Source organism: Podarcis filfolensis (genome assembly GCF_964270895.1).
Source record: "Podarcis filfolensis genome assembly, chromosome: 12".
NCBI lineage: Eukaryota > Metazoa > Chordata > Lepidosauria > Squamata > Lacertidae > Podarcis > Podarcis filfolensis.
In genome coordinates this window covers 13,702,636-13,729,080 of record NC_139614.1, presented here as the reverse complement: position 1 = coordinate 13,729,080, position 26,445 = coordinate 13,702,636, and the positions used below count along the sequence as shown (strand labels likewise).

General features: G+C 47.1%; 2 protein-coding genes across 16 annotated transcripts in view; one reads left to right on the top strand and one right to left on the bottom strand.

Moving 5' to 3' along the window:
• Positions 1–26,445, top strand: part of SH3BP5 (SH3 domain binding protein 5) — a 61,671-nt gene that overhangs the window by 6,412 nt on the left and 28,814 nt on the right. Inside the window, exons 1-2 of one of the 3 annotated variants that reach the window (XR_014540130.1) lie at positions 6,816–7,255; positions 12,765–12,827. The exons of 1 other annotated variant lie outside the window; for it this stretch is intronic. Coding sequence is in view for 1 of the 2 variants with exons in the window: in XM_083578160.1 (XP_083434286.1) it covers positions 7,163–7,255; positions 12,765–12,827 (156 nt within the window). In the remaining variant the exon portion in view is untranslated. Of the gene's footprint in view, positions 1–6,815; positions 7,256–12,764; positions 12,828–26,445 lie in introns of those variants that run through there. One more of the 3 variants, XM_083578160.1, reaches the window with a different exon arrangement.
• LOC310745566 (uncharacterized protein) lies at positions 12,825–26,205 on the bottom strand. Of its 13 annotated transcripts, none has more exons than XR_014540148.1 (4): positions 25,878–26,205; positions 21,558–21,645; positions 15,833–15,953; positions 12,825–13,302 (listed from the first exon to the last, which is right to left on the bottom strand). XR_014540148.1 is itself a non-coding variant. In XM_083578381.1 (4 exons), exons 1-4 carry the CDS (start codon positions 25,887–25,889, stop codon positions 13,132–13,134), a joined length of 363 nt encoding a protein of 120 aa, XP_083434507.1. In that variant the 5' UTR covers positions 25,890–26,205; the 3' UTR covers positions 12,825–13,131. The 13 variants fall into 13 exon arrangements, 3 of the variants coding, with proteins under 3 accessions (XP_083434507.1, XP_083434508.1, XP_083434509.1); XR_014540149.1 differs by having other exon boundaries at positions 12,825–13,299; XM_083578381.1 differs by having other exon boundaries at positions 21,587–21,645.

The following is a 26,445-nucleotide window of genomic DNA, read 5'->3' as shown; positions in this document are numbered from 1 at the left end:
GGCTGCACAGCTATCCCAGAAGCCAGAACAGCAAGAGGGATTGCTGCTTTCACTGCGCAGTGATCCCTCTTGCTGTTCTGGCTTCTGAGATTCAGAATATTTTTTTTCTTGTTTTCCTTCTCCAAAAACTAGGTGCGTCTTACAGAGTGAAAAATACGGTACATATCCATATTTAGAGATTTCTCCAAATCTCTGAACTTCCCACCATCCTCTCCATGGGTCCTATTGTTATCCTTTTCAACTGCATATTATTTCATAGCTCATATTTTATATCTCTCCATTTTGTCCATAATATTTGCTACCTTGCAAGTGCTATTGCAATCCTGCCAGTGTTTTCATCTGCTTACAGTAGTCTCCTAAATAAATTATATTTCTTCCCCATTCTTTATTGAAGTTTTGGTCTTCTTGGTTCCTAAACTTTCCGGTCAGTTTGGCATTTCGGCATACTCCAACAGCTTAGTTTGCCATTCCTCTCTGGTAGGGACTTTGTCTTCTTTCCATCTCTGGGCTAGTAGCATCCGTGTGGCTGTTGTCGCATATGTAAAAAGTCTTCTCTGATCCTTTGGAATATTGGTACCTACAATTCCTAATAAAAAAGCTTCTGTTTTTTTAACAAAAGTTATTTTAAACATTTTTTTCAATCCATTATATATCATGTCCTAGAAGGCTTTTATTACTTTACACATCCACCACATATGGTAGAAGGTACCTTCTTTTTCTTTACATTTCCAGCATCTCCAGTAGTTTTTCTGATCTTATTGGGGCTTAGATGCCTGGCCCTGAAGTCATTCCCAGCCTACTCGTTGGAAACTTGAAATGAACACGCATGTCAATTTCAACGATGTGCACATTAGCTGCTTAAAACACTGTGAGATCATTCCCTCCCACTGCATTTTGAGTCACCATTTGCAGGATACTGTTCACACCAGAGGGGTGGGATGGGGATGCCTTTGACCAGGCATAGGCAAACTCGGCCCTCCAGATGTTTTGAGACTACAATTCCCATCATCCCTAGCTAACAGGACCAGTGGTCAGGGATGATGGGAGTTGTAGTCCCAAAACATCTGGAAGGCTGAGTTTGCCTATGCCTGCCTTTGACAGATGCACGTTACCAGTTTGGTTTCCGCCTGCCAACAACCCCCCTCCCCTTTTTCCTGCCCATGAAGCTGTCACCTGTATCTCCCAGTAAGGGTAAGGGATGTTTTCCCCTATAAAAGGTTTGTTTAGTGCAGCAGGCAGAATTTGCAGTCTGCGCCATCCCACCCATTCTCTCACATGTGCGTGCAAACACACAGTGGATGAGGAAGCAATTCCCAGAGGGTCAGTCCAGAACTCAAATGTGGTCCAGTATATGCTGAGAGCCAGATGACATTGAGGGCCGCATAAAATTGGGACGAGGGCCACACGCAACCGCAGGTCCCCATCTCAACTCCGCAGGCAAATCTGTCCCTAGTACAACATTTCCTTATTTCTGATTACAGTGGTACCTCGGAAGTCAAATGGAATCTGTTCCAGAAGTCCATTCAACTTCCAAAAAGTTCGGAAACCAAGGCGAGGCTTCTCATTGGCTTCCAAGGCGAAGCTTCCGATTGGCTGCAGGAAGCTCCTGTAGCCAATTGGAAGCCGCAGAAGCCCCGTCAGACGTTCGGGTTCCAAAGAACATTTGCAAACTTCTGGGTTGGTGGCGTCCAGGAGCCAAACGTTTGACTCGCAAGGTGTTTGACTTCCGAGGTACGACTGTACTGCCCAAACCAAGTCAAATGGAACAGCTATTTTCTACAGTTTGTTTACATTGGACTATGGAGAAAAGACCTCCCAGTCCCGTAGGTTGAGAGTAGCTGGTGTAATGGCTACAGATGTTATTGGGAGTACAGTTTCCATCTGCCAGTGGTTGGGATGATGGATGTTGGAGTCCAACAATATATAGCAGTGTGTTGGCAACTTCTGCTTTTTAGGTTTGTATTTGGAACTAAACTCCACCACCTAGTTCAGCGGTATTTTGTCCCAAAGGCTGCAGGCTTGTTTACTTTTCCACCGGTCTCCATTGTTTGCAATCTTTAGCTGCTTTATCGGGGAAGCCTGTTATCGGGGCGGGGGGGGGGGGAGGATAGTGTATATGATCCCTTGTTTTCGGTTCTGCCTGTCAATGGCTTACTGGGCAAAGATAAGCTACAGCGACATTGTTTTGGAATGTGCCGAAGAAGTTAAACACTGGATGCAGCAGTTTTCAGCGTGCTTCTGGTGCCATGTGGTGTTAAGCAAAGCCGGAAGCCTGCTTTCACACTGTTCGTGAACATTTCCACACCCTCCAACCTTTCTCTGATGAAAATAGGGACGTCCTAAGGAAAAGCAGGGATGCGGGTGGCACTGTGGGTTAAACCACAGAGCCTAGGACTTGCCGAACAGAAGGTCGGCGGTTTGAATCCCCGTGATGGGGTGAGCTCCCGTTGCTCGGTCCCTGCTCCTGCCAACCTAGCAGTTCAAAAGCACGTCAAAGTGCAAGTAGATAAATAGGTACCACTCCAGTGGGAAGGTAAACGGCGTTTCTGTGCGCTGCTCTGGTTCGCCAGAAGCGGCTTAGTCATGCTGCCCACATGACCTGGAAGTTGTACGCCGGGCTCCCTCGGCCAGTAAAGCGAGATGAGCGCCGCAACCCCAGAGTCACCCACGACTGGACCTAATAGTCAGGGGTCCCTTTACCTTACTGTTTGGATCTTCACCCTGCTCCTATGACAGCACTGCTCTTGTGGGCATTGCCAGGCATATTGGCCCTGTCATATTGGCCCTGTCAGGGCCTGTGAGCCCACCGACCTGTGCCCTGTTATCCGGCCCTAACAGTGTCCCTATGTAGTCAAAACAGCACCACATATACATGCATATGCACGAGGAAGGTATTAGTAGGCTGGGGGGAAACCCAAGATTTGCAGAAGTACAGAAATAGATGGAGGAGCTCTAAAGGGAGGAACCCAGAAACAGCCCCAATTTCAATGGAACGGCTCACAGTTTTGAAGAATATTCTTCCGCTATGAATGGTCCATGTCACCATTAAGAAAAAGAATTTTCGCCTGCTGTTATAATTGTTCTCTCTGTGAAATGGATGTTTTATATTTATGAAAAAATAATGTGGTTGTGACCAAGTTGCAACAATTAAGGCTGCACAGAAAAAAGCATTTTGGTTCCCGAAATTCATTCTGATTGTGCAGATAAAATATAACTGATCAAATTCTACAGGACATGCTAATAGTGTGTGAAAACAGTCCAGCTCCCAGGCAGGCACCTCCAGATGGTAGAGATGTCTGGCACTATCCTGGCTCCCAGGCATCTTCACTTGGTTGCAAGTGGCCAATAGCCAGGTGCAAAATGCGCCTGGCGCCTGGCTAATTTCTAACACTGCTATAGGCACATATTAGATTTTGATGATTGCTGCCAGTGCTTTTTTTCTTTAAAAACGTTTAGGGGTACTCTCATTTTGATTCCAGAAAATCACCATTTTATAGTTCAAATCGGGGGAAATAAATACAGTAAATGGACAAAAGTACAAATATTCACCAAATGTTTAGGGGTATGCGTCCCCCCAGAAAAAAAGCACTGATTGCGGCTATCATCCCCGTCTGCAACAACCCTAGTTACTCAATTCAGAGCTAACGCTGATCAGACGTTAACTGTTGGCTTTCCTCTCTCTGTGGGATTTAAATGCTGATTTAAGGAGGGAGCCGGTGGTGACATATCAAGGTTAGCTCACTGCGTTGCTGCCTATTAATGGCACACCGGCTAACGGGGTTTATTCTTACACATGCTGAGTGTGTTGAGGGGCCTTTGAAACCGCCCCCCCCAGGCAGAGCCTTTCACTCTTGGACTGAGCTGCGGCGACTGAAACGCACAAAGCAGCTCCAGCAGCTGCTCCTCCAGCGTCCAGGCTTGCCCTTGACTGAGTTGCCAAGGGCGCTTCTTGCACACACGCTGCTTCTGCCACCCTGAAGCCATCTAGCTGTTTCCTAGCACCCGAAGCCACCATCATCCTGGTGCAGCTTGTGACTTCACAATCGGCTGTGTGCACATCTGCAGCTTGGCTGCAAAGGGAGAGAGGTCTGCTGTGGGCCTTTCTGGGACCTCAGGGTTAGGATGAGCAAAGAAAGAGGAAGATAATAAACCACAAGATTATTACCAAGTGGAGAGAGAGAGAGAGAGGGGAAGGAAGCAGCAGCAGCAACAACAACAAAAGCCTGGCTTTGCTTGCTCCCATTTTCTGATCAGAGGTTTGATATGTAGAAATTGCTTGGGTCCTTTTAGACTCTGGACTTGGTGGTCTTTCAGCCCGTGGTGTTTGGTGGTCAGCCATTCTGCTGAGTAGGTCCCTAGATCTCTGCCTCCAAGTCCTGCCCTGATGGTGAGGCTGCCCCTTCTCCGTGCAAGGAGCTAAGCAGAGACTGTTCTGCTTATTGCAGGGTGCGGGGAGAGGATGATTAAAGGGACAGAGACCGAGGTCAGCCCAGTTCAACAGCTGGCAATCAATCCTATTCAGTAACCACATAACACCGGTCCTGAAAGACCTACATTGGCTCCCAGTACGTTTCCGAGCACAATTCAAAGTGCTGGTGCTGAACTTTAAAGCCCTAAATGGCCTTGGCCCAGTATACCTGAAGGAACATCTCCACTCGCATCGTTCTGCCCAGACACTGAGCTCCAGCACTGAGGGCCTTTCGGCAGTTCCCTCACTGCAAAAGGTGAATTTACAGGGAACCAGGCAGAGGGCCTTCTTGGTAGTGGCGCCTGTCCTGTGGAACGCCCTCCCATCAGATGTCAAAGACATAAACGACTACTTGACTTTTAGAAAATATCTGAAAGCAGCCCTTCTTTGGAGAAGTTTTTAATGTTTGATATTTTATCACTTTTATTATTAATAATAATATCATATGGGAGCCACACAGAGTGGCTGAAGAAACCCAGCCAGATGGGCAGGGTATTATTATTATTATTATTATTATTATTATTATTATTATTATTATTATTATTTCCTACAGTCATACCTTGGTTTTCAAACAGCTTAGTTCTCGAACTTTTTGGCTCCTGAACGCCGCAAACCTGGAAATGAGTGTTCTGGCTTGTGAACTATTTTGGGAAGCCAAACGTCTGAAAGGCCTTCTGTGGCTTCCAATTGGCTGCAGGAGGTTCCTGCAGCCAATCAGAAGCCGCGATTTGGTTTTTGAACGTTTTGAAAGTCGAACGGATTCCGTTTGACTTCCAAGGTACGACTGTATATGCAGCAAAAGCACACCACTTTCCTCAAAAGAATGCCGGGAGCTGTAGATTGCCCTGCACGGAGCTACAATTCCCAGCCCCCTTAACGACGGACAGTTCCCGGGATTCTTTGACAAAAAGCTGTGTGCTTTAAATGTATGATGATGATGAGGTGTTTAGAAGGCATCCTGTCAGCTGCTGTGCCCAGCGGATGGAAACACAGTGAAATTTCCTGCAATGTATCCTGTCTAGCCAGCCTGAACTGAAGATGAGTTTGTCTAAGGCAGGGAAGACACCTGTGTCCCTGAGTAAGCCAAATAGGCGGTTTGGCAGTACATTGGCCCGACCTTGAGGTCACTGATTCAACACGCTCTGAACTGGTCACGATGTTCCTACTCTTCATTCAAAACTTCCCAGCAGTCATGCACTGAAAGGTGAATCCAAACTCCTGGCATTTAGTAGCTTGCATTGAAACGCTGCTTGCATTTAAGAAGCAGTACCATTGATTTAACCCACAGCTTATTTCTCCCCTGTGGTACAGGCAGGGGGAACCTGTGGCCTTCCCAAACATCGCTGGACCACAACCCCAACATCCCTGACAATTGCCCGCCTGGGCGGTGCTGTGTCACAGAAGTGTGCTGGTTGGTAATCGCACAGTTCAGAGTTAACGCTTTATTAGCAAAAGCACAACCTTCACAAACTTGGTTGAGTACCTCAGCTTCAGGATCTGTCCTTCCAGTGAGCACTCAGGGCTGATTTCCTTCAGAATGGATAGTTTTGATCTTCTTGCAGTCCATGGGACTCTCAAGAGTCTCCTCCAGCACCATAATTCAAAAGCATCAATTCTTCGGCAATCAGCCTTCTTTATGGTCCAGCTCTCACTTCCATACATCACTACTGGGAAAACCATAGCTTTAACTATGCGGATCTTTGTTGGCAAAGTGATGTCTCTGCTTTTTAAGATGCTGTCTAGGTTTGTCATAGCTTTTCTCCCAAGAAGCAGTCTTTTAATTTCGTGACTGCTGTCACCATCTGCAGTGATCATGGAGCCCAAGAAAGTAAAATCTCTCACTGCCTCCATTTCTTCCCCTTCTATTTGCCAGGAGGTGATGGGACCAGTGGCCATGATCTTCGTTTTTTTGATGTTGAGCTTCATACCATATTTTGTGCTCTCCTCTTTCACCCTCATTAAAAGGTTATTTAATTCCTCCTCACTTTTTGCCATCAAGGTTGTGTCATCTGCATATCTGAGGTCACTAAAGCTTATACACTCCTACTTGCGTTGCATCCCCATTGTCGTGGATGTGCTTCTCCCTGAAAATAAATCCACCATAACCGGGTGTTTAAGGTGCGTGCCTTTATCTCCTTAGTAGATTGCTGCAAATTACATCACACACACAATATCCCAGGAACATTAAAAGCAGCAAGGACTCTTCTGTGAAGCTTGACCTATTTTCAAACCCCACCACCACCACCACACCTGTTCCTATTTCCTTTTAATATAACAGAAGGGGAGGAAATGCTGAGCTGGGAGGGAGACTGCAAAGTGGATGGTGGATTTCTTTTTTTAAAAAAGCAGGGCCTCTGATTTAGCAGCGTCGGAAGGAGGCGGACCGTGCCTGGGTGTCAGCGAGCGCCGCTTGGCGACGGCAGCCGCTGATGCTGCAAGCCAGGGGGCGAGGCGCGTTTCCTTTCCTCTCCGCTTAACGGAGCGGCGGCTGGCGACGAGCGAGGCGCGCAAAGCGCAGGCGGCGAGGGGGGCTTCTGCTGCAAACTCCCCTTTTCCTTCCTCCGGAGGATACCGAAGACCCTTGGCAGGGAAGGAAAAAGAAAGGCACAACAGCTGCAGCTCAGAAGGATCAGCCAGATCCTCCCTCCTTGGGCACAGAAGGCTCCCCCACCCACCCACGTCGCCACCAACAACATGGATCCTGCAACCCGGAGGACCAAGGCGGAGGACGCCGAGCAGCTCCCGCAGCAGCCGGAAGAAGAGGAAGAAGTGGATCCCAGGATCCAGGTAATGGCCAGGAGGGAGGAGGTTCGGGATCGTTTTCTTGGGGATCCGATTTAGCCCCCCCCCCTCCCACCGCTCACTCACGCCCCTTCGCGGGGAGCGCACATGGTGGGCGCATCGATGGGGGGAAATCGGCGTGCGCATTTTGGGGAGGTTGCAGGGCCGGGCGCCTTTTATTGGGAAAGTGTGCGTGCGTGGCGCTCGCTTGCGCCTCTCCAGCCGATTCTCCTCTCCACTCCCCCCCCTCCAAAAGCCGCGTGTAAATTCCTGAAAAAAGGGGGAGGGGGCGTTGCCTGCCGCCATGCGCTCCCCCCACCCTTGGGTGCTTCATTAGGTTTCTGCCAAGGTCCTTCTGCAGGCGACAAAGCCAAGGGGGTCCCCCGATCTCTCCTTCGCAATTTTGCAAAGGGTGCTTTTGGGGAAGGAGGAGCCGCCTCTCCTCGTCGCCTTCCCTCTTCTCCCTTTCTAAAAAGCAGCAGCAGCGACGTGCAAGCGGCGAGAAAAACCCACACCCTGTTCTGGTGGCGGTCTCTCTCTCTGGCTCGGTCGTTGTCAGAGGGTCAGGTTCCTTGGGTTTTGGGTTTGTTTTTTTAGGATGCCGTGCCAAAGGCAACGGATCTGGCTCCGGGCGAGCGCTGGAGAGGAAGGGATGAGGGTGGAGAGGGGCTCTCGCCCAGGGATGCCACAGGCCGGAGCAGGTTGCGCTAGAGCGCTTTTGAAGGTCGTGGTGGCGTCTTGCAAGAGAGAAAGGCGGGGGAGAAGAGAGCGCTACCTTAGACTGGCTCAGTATTCCTACACTGTCTGGCAGCCACTGTCCGGGGTTCAGCCCCACGGGGAGATGCCAGATTTCGACCCTGAAGCCTTCTGAATGCCAAGCGGATGCTGTGCCACTGAACTAAGCCTTGTGCCCCCCATATTGTTGTTAAAATAACAATAATTTATTATTTATACCCTGCCCATCTGGCTGGGTTTCCCCAGCCACTCTGGGCGGCTTCCAACAGAACACTAAGATACAATAACCTATTAAACATTAAAAGCTTTCCTAAACAGGGCTGTCTTCAGATGTCTTCTAAAAGTTTGGTAGTTATTTTTCTCTTTGACATCTGGTGGGAGGGTGTTCCACAGGGTGGGTGCCACCACCGAAAAGGCCCTCTGCCTGGTTCCCTGTAACCTCACTTCTCGCAGCGAGGGAACCGCCAGAAGGCCCTCGGCGCTGGACCTCAGTGTTCGGGCAGAACAATGGAGGTGGTTTTTTGTTGTTTGTTTATTTATGTACCACCTTTATCTTCCAATGATCTCAAGGTGATGTACATGGTTCTCCTCCTCCCCATTTCATCCACACAGCAACCCTGTGAGGTGGGCCAGGTGAAGAGCTTCATGGCCGTGTATGGATTCGAACCCCACTCTCTCAGGACCTAGTCCAACACTCTATAACCATCACACCACACTGGCTCCCTATAGTTTTAAAACCATTGACCACATTCCTGGCCGATATTAGCAACAGAATTGACCAACTGCAACCTTGTTCGCATACCATGAACTCCAATGGTCTCTGTTTTACCAGGGTCAATCAAATGTGAAATCCTGGCTTGGACACTACCTTCAGCTAGTGTTAGATGCTGAGATAACTGGTTACAACCAGAAGTGCATTAGTGCTTTGACGAAGATCCTGCTCTCAGTTTCAGTTACTGCCCCTCTCCGCTCTGCCGGTTCACAAATAGCGTCCCCTGCTATAAATGTCCCCCACACCTGCAGTACAGGAAAAGACAGTTCCTTGTCTCATCTCATCCAACAAGCAAGCTGCTTTGAAAAGCTTCAGGTGTGAAAGTGACCTATGACTAAAATTATAAATGTATTACATCCCTGTCAATTTCACTGTTTAGGTTTTCTTCTTCTCCAAATTAAGATACAGTGGTACCTCAGGTTACATACACTTCAGGTTACATATGCTTCAGGTTACAGAATCCGCTAACCCAGAAATAGTACCTCGGGTTAAGAATTTTGTTTCAGGATGAGAACAGAAATCGTGCTCTGGCAGCGCGGTGGCAGCAGGAGGCTCCATTAGCTAAAATGGTGCTTCAGGTTAAGAACAGTTTCAGGTTAAGAACGGACCTCCGGAACGAATTAAGTATGTAACCAGAGGTACCACTGTACTATTATGTGCACTGTTTTCATGTTTTGTCCGTAGAGAAGAAAAAACCCTACGCCCATGAAAACGACAATTCCTCCCTCTTGTCGGTTGTTTTTGCAGGAGTGAATGGGGTCATGGCATCATAAAATTATAGAGTTGGAAAGGGACCACACAGGTCGTCTAGTCTTAGCCCCTGCAATGCAGGAGTTTTTCATCCAAGGTGGGGTTTGAACCCACAGCCCTGAGCTTAAAAGTCTTGTGTGCTACCAACTGAGCTATCCCAGCAGAGAAACTGTTTTCTTTCCCTCCCTTTCCTATGACAGGTTCTGCAGATCTCCCCATCAGGAGAGAGGAGTAGCTGAGCAGTATTGTCTCTGCCAGCAGGGACCAAAGAGATATTTCCATTCATTTTTAACACATGAAAAAGTTCTAAAAAATTCTCAGTCTCAGCAAATCAGTTGGGGAGCAAAATGATGGGTGGAGAGTCAGAAAGGGTCTTTAGCTAAACAGGTAACTTGAGAAATGAATGCAGCTGTCTGTCTTCATTCCTACATAGCCACCAGTTGAGCTCAAAACCCGATCGAAGTGTGTTTAAAATGGCCTTTGTGCCTTTCCCATGCATGCATACCGACAGTCAGAGAGATGCTGCCAGATGTTTGAAATGTCATGTTGTTAAGCTGATACGTGAGGCAGAAAGTCCCTGGCTCAGATGTCTCCTGGCTCAAATGTCAGGAGGTGAGCTGTCTGCAAAATGAGGACCAAACATGCTCTGGGCTCTCCTGCCGCCAACAGAAACAAACACATAAAGAACATATCACACAAAAACTCTGCACATACAGTATGCAAAAGAATGAAAGACCATTATCCCCAGCGTTTGAAATTAGCCGGGCGCATTTTGCGACTGGGGATTGAGAGAATGGGAGCGCTTTGAGAAGTCTTGTCGCCAGGGTGGATTTGATTTAAATCAAATCGATTTAAATCACTAGTCAGTAAGACTTAATTTAAATCATATATTTTTTTTGCAGAAAGACTTATTCTTTCTGGCATAATTTTAATTTTTACAACCAGATGAAGGTTTCATTTTTGGAATAATAAATTTTCAGAGTAGTTTTTACAGTTGTATCAAAAACTGCTGATTGGGTAGTACTATTAGAAATACAGATAGACTGATAATTATGAAATTATTGTGTTGTTTAATAGTTTAACTGTTTATATGTGGACAACTTTTCTGCTGTACTTTATTGGAAGGAGAAAAACAATCATTTCCTTAATAACAATTTAAACAATTTATTTAACTGAAACAATAACATAGCATGTGTATCCATGTTTGTTAACTGATGTGGTTGAACAAGTTTGTTTTTTAAAAAACAACAACAACCACCTTCGACTGAGTTTTAGCACACATGAAAAACTTAAACAAATCCTTATTTCCTGATAATAGCCTTTGGACTATAATGTAACTTAAATAGAAAACTATCTTTAGAAAGATTTCCCCCCCAAAAGCATTTTATTTTAAAAATCCAATTTAAATAATAATAAAAAAATCAAATTTAAATTTAAAAAAAATCAATTTATATTAAAAAAAATCTGATTTTTTAATTTCCCCCCCAAAAAGAATAATTGATTTTTATCCACCCTGCTTGTCGCCATGTATGGCATCTGAGACTCAATAATAAAATGGCTGGCACTGAGCGCACAGGAGGGGAAGTGTCTCCCTGCCCGATTCCAAAGTAGGACCGCACATAATCTTTTCTATCCTAGTTTCTACCACTGATTATCCCCTCTTCCTTCCCCCCATCTCTCCCCACAAGGCCTTTGACAGCAGTGTCTCCCACCTGTACGAATTGAAAGCACAGACATTATATATGTATTATGTACCATTGTTATCCTTGAAAATCTTCCGAAAGAAACAAAAAGACTGCTATCTTATCTGGCAGCTCATTTGTCAGGACTACTGTCTCAAATGTATGCAAAGCAGGGGAGAGCCCATATAAATACTAAGTATTCCTGGGTCGAAATATTGGACCTACTGGAGAGACCCGGGTTCAAATCTCCACACAGCCGTGAACCTTGGGCCAGGCATGCACTCTGAAGTCTTAGCAACCTCACAGGGTTGTTGTAAGGATAATAAAATGATATTTTTTTTGGGGGGGGGGAAGGGAGAATCATGTATGCCACTCCGAGCTCTGTGGAGAAGGAATGGGATAAACATGAATAGTGGACGCTTGGGTTGCGAATGTGATCCGTGCGGGAGGCACGTTCGCAACCTGCTGCGCATGCGCGGGCTGCGATTTGGTGTTTCTGCGCATGCGCAAAGCGCGATTTAGTGCTTCTGCACATGCACACGCACCGAAACCCGGAAGTAACCCGTTCCGGTACTTCTGGGTTCCGCGTGGTGCGCAACCTGAAAACGCGCAACCTGAAGCGTCTGTAACCCGAGGTATGACTGTAATTAAATACTTTAGTTCTTAATTTTAGCAGGGTTTAGGTAAAGGTACCCCTGCCCGTACGGGCCAGTCGTGTCTGACTCTAGGGTTGTGCGCTCATCTCACTTAAGAGGCCGGGAGCCAGCGCTGTCCGAAGACACTTCTGGGTCACGTGGCCAGCGTGACGAAGCTGCAGCTGGCAAGCCAGCACCAGCGCAGCACACGGAAACACCGTTTACCTTCCCGCTATAAAGCGGTACCTATTTATCTACTTGCACTTAAGAGTGCTTTCGAACTGCTAGGTGGGCAGGAGCTGGGACCGAAAGACGGGAGCTCACCCCGCCGCGGGGATTCGAACCGCCGACCATACGATCGGCAAGTCCTAGGCACTGAGGTTTTACCCATAGCGCCACCCGCATCCCTTTTAGCAGGGTTAGAAGAAAGGAAAAGGCGGTGAGGAATGGATACCTGGAATCTTAAACATAGGGGAAGAAAATCCTTTTCATTCTCTCGAATTTGGATCTTGCCTGTCGTTAAGCGATGGTTTAGGCCTCTTTTCCTAAGCACTGTTTGTTCTTCCTTAGATGCACTTTCTTGCCCTTCTGGGAGAAGTTCGGTTCCCGATTTGCACTCATGACTTGCAAGTCATAAAGAGGAACAGCTTTGGAATTGAACTAGAATAACTCTTGAAAACGTAACCCTCTGTTGCAGTCTTCAAAAGGTGTCTGAAGCCTCTCCCTCTTCCCTGTCCCCAAATCCGCCTCACCACAGAGGCCCCGGTGCCATAAATTTCGGCCTCGCAGTTAAAATACCTTCCACCCTTCCGTTTCCATTTCACATTCCAGCTGAGGCCCCTCTCCCCGGAATGGCAAATGACACTTAATAACCCGAGTCCATCCCAGCTCTGTCGGTGTCGTATTTCTCAACATGTGCTGTTTTTTTGGCTTTCTTCCAGGGGGAACTAGAAAAGTTGAATCAATCCACAGATGCTATCAATCGGAGAGAAACAGAGCTTGAGGTACCATTTTTTTTAAAATGCTTTCCTGCTTTGTACGAACATACATTCTTCTCGGAGATCTTGTATATACATTTTTAAGGCTGTTATTATTGTTGGTTTTTTTAAGAGAATGGTATTTGTTTGGATTTTTTGTCTTGGCCGCTTAAAAAAAACAAAGCACACACACACACACCAGAGAAACGGCAAAATAAAAATAAAATGTCTGCGTGGACTAAGTTGGCAGACGAAGAGAAAGTAGGTCACACTTCTCCTGCTCAGACACTGAAATTGAACGACATTACTTTGTACAGTGCTTTGAATTTCATTAGTCCTGTGATATCCTGCACCAAGGGATAAGGAGTGTAGCAATCAAAGTGGTAATTAATCCTACATGTAGGTATGCAAACAGTGCTTTTGAATTTGGTTGGGCTCCCTCCTTCTCTCTCTCTCCCTCCTGTAGCGCTTCCGTCAACGTTTGCGGGATCCTGAGATGCTGCTTCAAAATGAAAGAAAGACTTATTATTTCTGCCAGATTTATATACAGCTTAATCGAAAACAGGGACGCGGGTGGAGCTGTGGGTTAAACCACAGAGCCTAGGACTTGCTGATCAGAAGGTTGGCGGTTCGAATCCCCACAACGGGGTGAGCTCCCGTTGCTCGGTCCCTGCTCCTGCCAACCTAGCAGTTCGAAAGCACGTCAAAGTGCAAGTAGATAAATAGGTACCACTCCGGTGGGAAGGTAAACAGCGTTTCCGTGCGCTGCTCTGGTTCGCCAGAAGCAGCTTAGTCATGCTGGCCACATGACCCGGAAGCTGTATGCCGGCTCCCTTGGCCAATAAAGCGAGATGAGTGCCGCAACCCCAGAGTCAGTTATGACTGGACCTAATGGTCAGGGGTCCCTTTACCTTTTTAATTGAAAACAACCTGGAAAAGTCCTAAGAAAATGCCATAGAAGTCAATGGGCTTTAAAAACAGGAAGGCAAAATGGAAATATCAAAACGATCATTAAAATGGATAGTTTTAAAATACAGATAGGCCGAATACAATTTCGCATCTAGATAGGCTTGCTTGATTTTCTTTTTTTTAAAAGAAGATATGGAAAAAAGGACGGAAGCGCCTGCCTAATATTTATGGGTGCAGCCACACCAAAAAGTGGATTTCTCACAAAAGCAGAACGCATACTTGTAAAAATCCCAGTTCCTCAAGCACATAGTCTCAAAATGGATACGCTTGCGCCTCGCAGCTTTGCTCATTGACTGTCAAAATGAGGAATGGTTGGCGCAACAGATAGAAAGCCAAAAAATGTAGTAGTATACGTTAAGTAGGGACGCGGGTGGCACTGTGGGTTAAACCACAGAGCCTAGGACTTGCCGATCAGAAGGTCGGCGGTTCGAATCCCCGCAACGGGGTGAGCTCCCATTGCTCGGTCCCTGCTCCTGCCAACCTAGCAGTTTGAAAGCGTGTCAAAGTGCAAGTAGATGAATAGGTACCACTCCGGTGGGAAGGTAAACGGCGTTTCCATGCGCTGCTCTGGTTTGCCAGAAGTGGCTTAGTCATGCTGGCCACACGACCCGGAAGCTGTACGCCGGCTCCCTCACCCAATAAAGCGAGATGAGCGCCGCAACCCCAGAGTCGGTCACGACTGGACCTAATGCTCAGGGCTCCCTTCACCTTATATGTTAAGTACTCCCAGAAAGGTTTGAAAAGGGGGCATTTCTCTCCTTGTGGCAGCCGAGCATAGAACAAACAAGCCACAGAGTGGACCAGAATGTTGGGCTGTGGGAATATTTCTCCTCTGCCACCATTTTACAGATCGGGAGAGGATGAGCCACACGTTTGACAGAACCGAAGGAGTATTGGGCATCGGCCTTAATGCTCTTTAGCAATCCTTGCACTGTTCTGCATGCAAAATGGATGGGGCCAGCCCTACCATTAGACAGAATGTCATCAGAGGGCAGCAAGTTGTTAATTACGGGACTTGACCGTTGCTGCATTTTTACTGCCAGGGAAAGGGGAAGCTTGTGGGGTTTTTCTGCCTCGGGTGCCAAAATATGTTGGTCGGGCTTGAGTACTCTGTGCCTCAAGGGCAAGGGCTGCGTGACATTTGCTGCTCTGCCTCGGGTAGCAAAATGTCTGAGAATTGAAGCTCTAACCTACTTCAGTCTGGTTGATCTCATTCCTGCAAGCTATGCTTTCCGTTGTTTTGGAGCACAGAACTGAATCCAGATGTGGCTCTCCAGATGTTGGTAAACTACAGCTCCCATCAACCCAGAGTGTAGCTCCCCATACCCGGGTTAAATTCATGCATCTTTCTGCTAGGATTGGTGGTATGAAGTGAATCTTAAGGCAGGGATGGGGAGCTTCCAGCTCTCCAGATGTTCGCAACTTCCGCCTTCCCTGGTTATTGGCCTTGCTGACTTTGGCTGATGGGTAGAGCGTGGGGCTCTTAATCTAGGGTCGTGGGTTTGAGCCCCACGTTGGGCAAAAAGATTCCTGCATTGGAGGATCTTTGGACTCGATGACCCACGTGGTCTTTCCAACTCTGCAATTCTACGACTCTATGAGGTGTTGTCCAACAACAACTGGAGGACCACAGGATCCGCATCCTGTGCCTTAAATGATTTTTCTTGCTTCAGCGGCTGTTTAGAAATAAATGTTCACAAGCTGCTCAGTATCGTGCTGCATATGAAGCAACAAGAACAACAATATCAATTTACATACCATTATCAGAAGATCCCAGGGCAGTGTACAACATTAAAAACACATTACAGAACACCAATGATAAAAAAATAGTAAAAACATAATAAAATGCATGCGGACTGAAAGCAGGTAATAGCATTTTGTCTTGGGGGGTGGAGAGAGGCAGCAATCATGTAGATTTTTTTTCTTTTTCCCTTTTGTTCTGTGCTCCCGTTTGTCCAATATCCTGGATTTGTTGTTTCTTAGGCCATTTTGAAAGAAACAACATAGCGCTTACATGAATGCTCCTTTCTTGTCGCCTGGCCTTTTAAACTTTAGCTCCCTACCTCCAGCCGATGGTAACCGATGTTGTCAGTCAGGGACCTGGCAAAGGAGAAGAGGCTATTCTGGGCAGATGTTGCCAGTTCGGAGAAGAGGTCTCTTAATAAGTCCTCTGGGCACCGATCTCTGCAAACAAAGGGCAATTGAGGACACGGCTGTCTGTTATTTATAAATGTTGGGGGATTTTTTTGAGGCGGTGGGTCCCGGATGAGAATTGCACGAAAGCACTAATTTGCCCCTCTCTAATGTCTGCCAGTGTGGGACGCAGGTGGTGCTGTGGGTTAAACCACAGAGCCTAGGACTTGCCGATCAGAAGGTCGGTGGTTCGAATCCCCGCCACAGGGTGAGCTCCCGTTGCTCGGTCCCTGCTCCTGCCAACCTAGCAGTTTGAAAGCACGTCAAAGTGCAAGTAGATAAATAGGTACTGCTCCGGCGGGAAGGTAAACGGCGTTTCCGTGCGCTGCTCTGGTTCTCCAGAAGCGGCTTAGTCATGCTGGCCACATGACCCGGAAGCTGTACGCCGGCTCCCTTGGCCAATAAAGTGAGATGAGCGCCGCAACCCCAGAGTCAGCCACGACTGGACCTAATGGTCAGGGGTCCCTTTACCTTTAATGTATGCCAGAATTTTGGTCAGTAGTGCCCTTGTGGGAAGGCAGAAAACTAGAGGGTACATCCTTTGTACAGTGGAACCTTGGAAGCCCAATGCCTGTAAAGTCGAACGTTTCGGCTTCCGAATGATCGAAAACCAGAAGTGATTGTTCTGGTTTTCGAATGATTTTTGGAACGTCCAGTGCAGCTTCCGAGTGGACGCTCCTGCAGCCAATTGGAAGCTGCACCTTGGAAATCGAACAGAATTCCGGAACGGATTCCGTTCGGCTTACAAGGTAAGTCTGTACTGCTTTGCTGCTGTTTATACCCAGGTTACCAACCTTTCGAAGCCCAAGGACGTAGTTGGGTTTTTTTCGCGGGCGCAGTGGGAAACCTCCCTCCTCCCTCCCTCAAACCAGCTCTTCTCCCAGAGGCTGAAAGAGGCAGAGAGAGCATGCGCGCTCACCCTTTTTCCAAGGTAAAAGTTGGATTCCGTCGAATTACTCTGAGCTTTAAAAAGCACATTCAGCTGAAAGAGGAAGTGGGAAGCGGTGGCACTTTTCCAGCTTCCTCTTTCAGCTCCACGTACTTTCCAAGGGAGAAAGTGGTAACCACTGTCTTCACCTTGTCCTTGGGGTCTATGTGATGGTGGTTCTGAGGCCTTGTGTGTGCCAGGGGAAGATCTCAAGGGAGCCATGCCATCCACAGGTACCACCTTGTTTAGCTAGGCGTTCCTTTGCATCCTTTTCTGTGGCACGAGAGATACGGAAGAGGTGGGCCGATCTCTCCACGTCCTGATCTTTGCAGAGCCATCATTATTCTAAGGTAAAGGTGAAGGGACCCCTGACCGTTAGGTCCAGTCATGGCCAACTCTGGGGTTGCGGCGCTCATCTCGCTTTATTGGTCGAGGGAGCCGGCGTACAGCTTCCGGGTCATGTGGCCAGCATGACTAAGCCACTTCCGGTGAACCAGAGCAGCGCACAGAAACGCCGTTTACCTGCCCGCCGGAGTGGTACCTATTTATCTACTTGCACTTTGACGTGCTTTCGAACTGCTAGGTTGGCAGGAGCAGGGACCAAGCAATGGGAGCTCACCCCGTCGCAGGGATTCGAACCGCCAGCCTTCTGATCAGCAAGCCCTAGGCTCTGTGGTTTAACCCACAGCGCCACCCGCGTCCCTTATCATTATTCTAGACTGCACAAATTGTGATCCATCAGGCTGCATGCTTGATAAACCTGGCTTTTACATCTGCAACTACTGGTTAAGAGTTGTGGGCTAGGGCGACTCTGGTTCAAATCCCCACTCAGCCATGAAATTCAGGGTGCTCTTTGAACAGTTGCACTCTCTCTCAGCCTAACCTACCTCCAAGGGTTGTCGCGAGGGGTGTTAGAAACTCAGATATACAAGCCAGGTGCTCCATGGCTCCTTAGGCCAGGGTTGCAGTCGCCAAATCAGAACAACTCGTTGCCGTTTTTGGGACAGGTGGCTCGAAAGTCACATTTTTTCCAATACGACTTTTTGGTTCTTGAAATGGATTCTGATTGTGCAGATAAAATATAATGGATAGAATTCCACAGGATGTGTTGCTGGTTAGTGTGAAAACAGTCAAACGCTTTCGAGGATCCCTGAGCGCTGGTCATGAGGATAAAATGCTGCTAGGGTAGGAGAACCATGAGTGCCATTATGAGGTCCTTTAGAGTAAGGTGGAATATAGGTAAAGGTGAAGGGACCCCTGACCATTAGGTCCAGTCGTGACCAACTCTGGGGTTGCGGCGTTCATCTCACTTTATTGGCCGAGGGAGCCAGCGTACAACTTCCGGGTCATGTGGCCAGCATGACTAAGCCGCTTCTGGCGAACCAGAGCAGTGCACGGATACGCCGTTTACCTTCCCACCGGAGCAGTACCTATTTATCTACTTGCACTTTGACGTGCTTTCGAACTGCTAGGTTGGCAGGAGCAGGGACCGAGCAACGGGAGCTCACCCCATCACGGGGATTTGAACCGCTGACCTTCTGATCGGCAAGTCCTAGGCTCTGTGGTTTAACCCACAGCGCCACCTGCGTCCCTTCAGTGGGTGATAGCCAGCTGCAAAATGCGCCTGGAGAATTTTGAGTGCTGGTTGCGAGGATAAAATGCTGCTAGGGTAGGAGAACCACGAGTGCCGTTATGATGTCCTTCAAAGAAAGGTGGAATATATAAATGTAATAAATCAGTCCTGCATTTAGGAGACCACAGTACAAGAATGACAAGTCCTGTTAGGTCTGGGGAATTGCGAGTTGTGCAGGCCTTCCTCATTTCTACATCCCTCAATGCCTGCGATAGGCTACTCTGTGGCAACTTCCAGCACTTCCCAGCACATGTGAAGTTGTTGTCAGCTTCTGCCGCTGTGTGCTGGACGCCACTTTTGGTGCGCTACAGCTCGCTTGCACATTGAAGATGATTTGAGATCCTGTATCAAAATCATTGGCTGTGCAGAACCGACAGTCGCGGCAGTATAGATACTGGTTTGCTTGTTTTTCTTACATATTTTGTGTTTTGGTATTTCAGTGCTGTGAATTGCCCTGAGATCTACGGATGAGGGGCGGTATACAAATTTCATAAATAATGGTAGTAATTTACATGGTGGAAATGATTTCCATGACATGTGAATCCAAGAATCGGTGGCTGATGCCTGTATGTTCTCCTGTTAAAAAAAACAAAGACTTGGCTAGCAGCCTGCAAAGTCAATATCTTTGGCATCCTCAGTTCTGCAAGATGATAAATAGCATCCTGTATCCTCTCTGCCCAATTGTTTATGGCCCCCTGGAGCGCTCGCTGCTCCTCCGATGACTTGAAGCGTGCTGCGGTGGTCTCAGCAAGGTAGAGAGCAAATGGATTGAGAGGCACTGGGCTATTGATGGTTTTGTATAAATTAATCTATTGCTTCTTAATGAGCCTTTGATTGGGCTTGGTTAAAATCCATAACTCCGTTGGCACAAAGTGCAGAGCCCAGCGCTAATGCTGCAGCCAAGGATTATGGAGGTCCTCCGAGGGATTTTTAATGCGCGGCTTTGTCTGGTGTTCCTGCTCATGATTGAAGCCTTTGTGAAGTGAACTCTTCGCTAATACTGTTTTAAGACCGGCGAGCGCTGCTTTGCCACATCAGCAGTGCTCTGGCTTTGTGTGTGTGGACGCGATGGCTTTTTGATATGAAAGATCTTCCTTCTGATAGTCAGCCCTGTTGCAAACTGGGTGTGGGGGTCTCACCACCCCTTTTTAGCCAGGCCCTGGCAGGCTGGTAAAAAAAATAAAAAATAAAACAGCAGGGTAGTAACTTGAGTGCTTATTTGCAAAGCTCGAAATGGAGGGCAAAGCTTGTTGTTGTTTAGTCGTTTAGTCGTGTCCGACTCTTCATGACCCCATGGACCAGAGCACGCCAGGCACTCCTGTCTTCCACAACCTCCTGCAGTTTGGTCAAACTCATGCTGGTAGCTTCGAGAACACTGCCCAACCATCTCGTCCTCTGTCGTCCCCTTCTCCTTGTGCCCTCCATCTTTCCCAACATCAGGGTCTTTTCCAGGGAGTCTTCTCATGAGGTGGCCAAAGTATTGGAGCCTCAGCTTCAGGATCTGTCCTTCCAGTGAGCACTCAGGGCTGATTTCCTTCAGAATGGAGAGGTTGGATCTACTTGCAGTCCACGGGACTCTCAAGAGTCTCTTCCACCCCCATAATTCAAAAGCATCAATTCTTCGGCGATCAGCCTTCTTTATGGTCCAGCTCTCACTTCCATAGCATGACATGAATTGTGCATAAGCAGTTGATGCTGGTGGTTAAACATTTGCATAGCTTGGAAGGGGAAGCAGGGCTGGGAACTCAACCCAACCCCTTAGCCCTGGGAGGTCAAACTTCCATTGGCATCACTGCAAGTTTTCCCTTCCAAGAATTTATTTTGGGGAGGGTCATTGGGACCACGAAGAGGGGAAAGGGTTAACTTGCCTGCACTCCATCCTGATGCTGGTTCAGACCAAACGCATTGTTCTCATTTGTGGCAAGCGTTTAGTGATGCTTTGAACGTGAGCTGTGGCCCATATTTATGTATCCCTTTGCTGTACTTGAGAGCATAAAGTTCACGGGCACTGCTTGTAAATGCTGATCTCCGAGAACTAAGACTTAGTAATGAAGCTGTGTGTGTTTGACGGCGGGAGGAGAGCAGGAAATGATTCTTGCTCATGCATGCATACTGAATTGGGAATAGGAAGGGTCACAGTGTGCACTTACACATAAATATCTTAGTAATCTGCAATTCGGTTGACGCTATGTATCATGCGTTTGACCTCCCAAGTTTTATATTATCCTCTTCAGGGTTAGAATCATTGAGTGGGAAGGAACCACGAGGGCCTTCTGGTCCAAACCTTTGCAATGCAAGACTCTCTCCCCCCAAATAATTTTTTAACATTTGATTTTAAAAAGTATAAACATACAACATAAAATAGTTCCGAATCCAAATATTGAGATTACTCTGAATCTCCTGACTTCCCCCCATCCCTTCCCTGGGTCCTAACGGGATTACTATTTACAACTGCGTATCAATACTTCTCCAAATTTTTCATCCTAAATTATCCCTACTTTCCATTACTTTACAAGTGTGGTTAAAATCCTGCTAACAGTGGACTTGAAAATACCGTATTTTTTGCTCTATAAGACGCACCAGACCACAAGACTGTTTTTGGAGGAGGAAAACAAGAAAAAAAATATTCTGAATCTCAGAAGCCAAAACAGCAAGAGGGATTGCTGCACAGTGAAAGCAGCAATCCCTCTTGCTGTTCTGGCTTCTGGGATAGCTGTGCAGCCTGCATTCGCTCCATAAGACGCACACACATTTCCCCTTACTTTTAGGAGGGAAAAAGTGAGTCTTATAGAGCAAAAAATACGGTAAATTATAAACTTTCCCCATTCCTTATTAAAGTTCTTCTCTTCTTGATTTCTGAGCTTTCCAGTTAATTTTGCCATTTCGGCATAGTCCATCAACTTTGTTTGCCATTCACAATGCAACAACACCCATTCACTGTTCTTAACATATCAACACACCAGTTAAAATGGAATCCTTTAAAAGCTGACTGCAGTAAACGAAACTGACTGAGGACCACATATCCCCACTTAACTGGTTTTTCAATTGGGCTGATCCACTCACTTGTCCCGCCGTCCGTGACCTTGTAGTTTGAACCGGAATTTGCTGCAGGGTGGGCCAGCCTGGAAACAAAAGGAAAGGGGGACGGAATTAGATGATTTGTTCTGCTTTTAAGAAAACAGAATGCTGCACACAATGGTGATGAAGGAAGGAAGGAAATATTTAATGGCCCATTGAGGTGGGACAGCTGGTCAACTGCTGGGAGGCCTGCAGCAGAGCAGCTGGGAGTGACAGCAGAATGGCTGGAGCTTTGAGCCGATGAATAAGGCACTTTGGCCAGAGTATGTCAAGGCTCTTCCAATTGTGGGGCAGATGTAGCCTAACAACCACCCACCACGGTTCATGTTCCTGGCAGTGTGGTGTGAGCATAGCTGTCAAGCGTCTCTTATTTGGCGGGACAGTCCCTTATCCCAGTGCCATGTCCCGCTGCTGTCCCTTATTGATGATGTCCCATAAATTTCCCGGGTTTCAAAGGAAGCAGCTCCTCTCCCTCCCTCCCTGCCTGCCAGGGAGGAGGGAGGCTTCAACTGTGTTGCTTGGCTGCGTTGCTCAGCCAATAAGGAGTTTAAGAATGACTGGGGGGTGGAGCTTGCATGCCTTGTGCAGATCAAATCGGCTGCGTTGCCTGGAGACTCGCCTTTGCTCAGCGCTTCCCAGCGGAGAGGTGACGGTGGTTTTCCTTGCTGCGTCCCCTTTGCCAGGTTGCTGCGCTGTGGGAACCACCACTTGAGGCTTCGTTTGGCTGCTGGTTGACTAAAATCCCTTATTTTGGCTGCTGATCCCTTATTTTCGAGGCTGCTGGTCCCTTATTTTCAAATCTGTAAGTTGACAGCTATGGGCGTGAGGCAGAATTTGAGACTTTCCCTTGCGCGGTTTAGAACAGCTGCCACTGTGATCGGGGAAGTTATTGAAAAATCACTGGAGAAGTTGAGAATCGTGTGAATGCGTCACAAACGTTAGCAACATAGGGAGCTGCCTTATGCAGAATCCATCTAGTTCAATATTGTTCACACTGGCTGGCAGCATGGTTTGAGGCAGTGTCCTTCCCAGGAGCTGCTCACAGCCCACCTGTTCTCTCTGGTCTTGCCAGTGGTGTACCGTGGGTTGCCAGTGCCTGGGGCCATGCAGAGGAAAAGGCAGAGTGTGAATGCACATTCAACTGCCTAACGGTGTCCGTGTCACCCAGGAGATGGCAGCCGCAGAGATAAGAAAAGAAGAGTCATTCCATTGCCTGGAGAGGTCACTTCCTGCTTCGCATGGAGCAGCCGTTTTCAATGAAGCCCAATGGCAGCACTGGGTATTGAAATATTGCACCCCTAACAATTTTGTGTCTGGGGCAGTCGCCCCTGTGCCCCCCGACTAGGCCACTGGAGAATCAAGTGTATATCAGACAGTGGCATTTCAAATTTCTCAGCCCCTGGGAGAGCATTTTCAGACTCTCTAAAGAGTCTCTCACATGAAGATGCTCAAAATTCCAAAGGGAGACTCCAATGAGAAGTTGGAATTATTTGCAGACTTGATGTGATCATTTCTAAGCTCAACAGAGACTAGGGTGTGGCTGCAGAAAGCCATTATCCTTCTTAAAGGGGTCCATGTACACATCTGGGGCCTTCCAGATGTTTTGGACTACAACTCCCATCAGCCCCAGTCAGCAGAGCTTTGCCAGTTCATCTTACATTGGAAATAAGTTACCCTTTTGCAGTTGCACAGTTGGGAAAGGGGCTGTGTGAATGGCTCCTAATGTTTTTTTTTTTTTTAAATAAATTTTTATTAAAGTTTTACAGAAAAGAAAAGTAGAGATTCTCAAAATAAAAAAAAAAACCATAAATTACAGAAAAAAGAAACACACAGAAATACAAAGAAAAAGTCACAACTAATTAAAAAAAAATTAAATTTAAACAAAGAACAAAAAATAAAAACAAATCCATTTTTCCCAATAACCTCAAATTCATATGCTTATGTTCTTGACCTCCTCACGCCTCCCCCTTTTGTATTCCCATTTAAATATTTAATTCAGCAAATTCTTACCCTTTTTCAAATATTTAAGCTTTATACCATAACATATTCTATATCAATATTTTCAGCCAATCATCAATGCCTATTTTTGCATAATCTTATTAACTTTTATCACTAATTACCACTTATTACCAATCCCTAATGTTTTTTTGGGGGGAGACCCAAAGCCTGACGTCTTGAAACAGGAATATTGGCCTTACTCTGACTATTTAAACATTTAAAGTAAAGGGACCCCTGACCATTAGGTCCAGTTGTGACCGACTCTGGGGTTGCGGCGCTCATCTTGCTTTATTGGCCGAGCGAGCCGGTGTACAGCTTCCGGGTCATGTGGCCAGCATGACTAAACCGCTTCTGGCGAACCAGAGCAGCGCACGGAAACGCCGTTTACCTTCCCGCCGGAGCGGTACCTATTTATCTACTTGCACTTCGTGCTTTCGAACTGCTAGGTTGGCAGGAGCAGGGACCGAGCAACGGGAGCTCACCCCGTTGCGGGGATTCGAACCGCCGACCTTCTGATCGGCAAGTCCTAGGCTCTGTGGTTTAACCCATAGCGCCACCCGTGTCCTGATTTAAACATTTAGTGCTGGATTAATAAAGCCAATTGCAAGCTAGAGCCTACCCAGCTTCAAAGCCGGCTTATATTACAGTCAACAATTTATTCCTTTCTACTGGGGTAATGGGCTGTCAACAGAATCCCAATCCCTGCCTAGTGGGTTGTCAAGAGGATAATGCATCTTCTCCGCCATATGAACCCCGGGAAGAGAATAAATTTCACTCCCATGCTTGCCTGCCATAGAGCTGAGAATTGAGCGCTGTGTATCTGAAAACCTGTCATCCTGTGAAGGGCAGGAGAATCATCTTTGTCTGACTTTCAGGCCTGGAATTCAAAATTTGGGATATCTGGAGGGGTGTGTGGATGGGTGTAACATTTGCTTTGTTGCTGCTGCTTTAAATCACTGTGTGGTTTAAAAGGGCCTTGAAATCTGTCTGGTTTCTCTTTCTTGAGACAGCATGTTACATCCATCATGAGAGGAAGTCCTCCTGGTATACTGGGGACGGAATTATCAGCCGTTTTTTGCTACTCAGAAATCCTTTTCTCCCCCAAGATCAGGTTTTGTTTGTCCTTGTCTACTGATGTATATTAAATACAGGCTAGAACTTGAAATTATTGGAAAAGCGAAAGTGCTTATAATACACCCAAGTCTTTAATTTCACAGAAAGCCCCATCTTATTTAATAGGATTAAGCTGCTCACAGTAGGGTTATGCCCAGCCACCAACGCTCCAGAAAGTACATATTATGGTCCTCCTGTCTTGTTTTCCTGTCCTATTTTTGCAGCTGCTCAATTATAAAAGCTGATGTCATCCTAGCACGTAGTTCTTAAAGAGAGTCAGAAATAAGCTTTTAGAGACGTCGGTTATAATTAAAACGTTTGCTTCACCAGTAAATGAAACCTTGTGTTGCTAATTATCATCCTTTTCTGGCTTGCTGTTGGGATGTTAGACTGTTTGCGTGTGTGTTAATCCTTGCAAGGAATTGTAGAGTTGGAAAGAACCACAAGGATAATCTATTCCAACCCCCTGCAATGCAGGGATCTTTTGCCCAATGTGGGATTCAAACCCACGACCCTGAGATTAAGAGTCTACATGCTCTGTCAACTGAGCTATCCCTCAGAAGAAATGGTTGCTCTTCAAAGCTGGAGTTAGATAGACAACAGCTCCATGTCGCTTAGTGGACGATGCCATTGGAGAGAGATTTCTGGGGTCCCCTACTTTGCCACCTGTGTCAGTCGGAACTTCTTTTCTGGTATTTGTAGCACAGATTATGGAAAGATGTTGCTAACAAATACATAGGTAAAGGTAAAGGACCCCTGGATGGTTAAGTCCAATCAAAGGCGACCATGGGGTTGCGGAGCTCACATCACTTTCAGGCTGGCATTTGTCCACAGACAGCTTTTTGGGTCATGTGGCCAGCATGGCTAAACTGCTTCTGGCACAACGGAACACTGTGATGGAAACCAGAGTGCACGGAAACACTGTTTACCTTCCCGCCACAGCGGTACCTATTTATCTGCTTGCACTGGTATGCTTTTGAACTGCTAGGTTGGCAGGAGCAGGAACCGAGCAACGGGAGCTCACCCCGTTGTTGGGATTCGAACCGCCGACCTGCCGATCGGCAAGCCCAAGAGGCTCAGTGGTATAGACCACAGCACCACCCACATCCTAATTAGATAGATAGCTAGATAGTAAGTACAAAGTATATAACTATTATAACCTCACCACTTGTGCCATGCAGTGGTGCAGCGTATTTACATCATGTCATGAACAGCCCAGTCATTCTTATCATACTGACACAACTGGGTTTCCTGCTCCCCGATGAATCATGCATCCAGCATCTTCCTGTGCCAGGCAAAACTTTGGGTGGAGTGAATGGGGAACTTGAGAATGATGTAGTCAAGCACTGATTTCCCTAGATATTGGGAGGGATAGACACAAAGCACTGGGCTACTGTTTCTAGTGGCAACCTTGCATTTGTTGTCATCCTGCCTGGTTGCAGAGTAAACTACGTCACAAGAGTATTGTGACATCAGCAGTGCCATCCCAGCCAGACTTTAGCAGATAGCCAGGACCCAGCCCTTGAGGTGGTGAGAAAGCCACAAACAACATTCTGCTTGACGGTTGAGTTGGTATGGCAGCTAGTGAGATATTGGGCAAAGCCAGCAATCGCATATTCCCTTGTAATGGTATAAAATACCACTAAATAGGCATATAGGAACAGCAGGTTGTTGCAGCCCAATCTGTCTTGTGTTTAGGAAACATTGCACCGAGGCAACACACTTTAAACCTA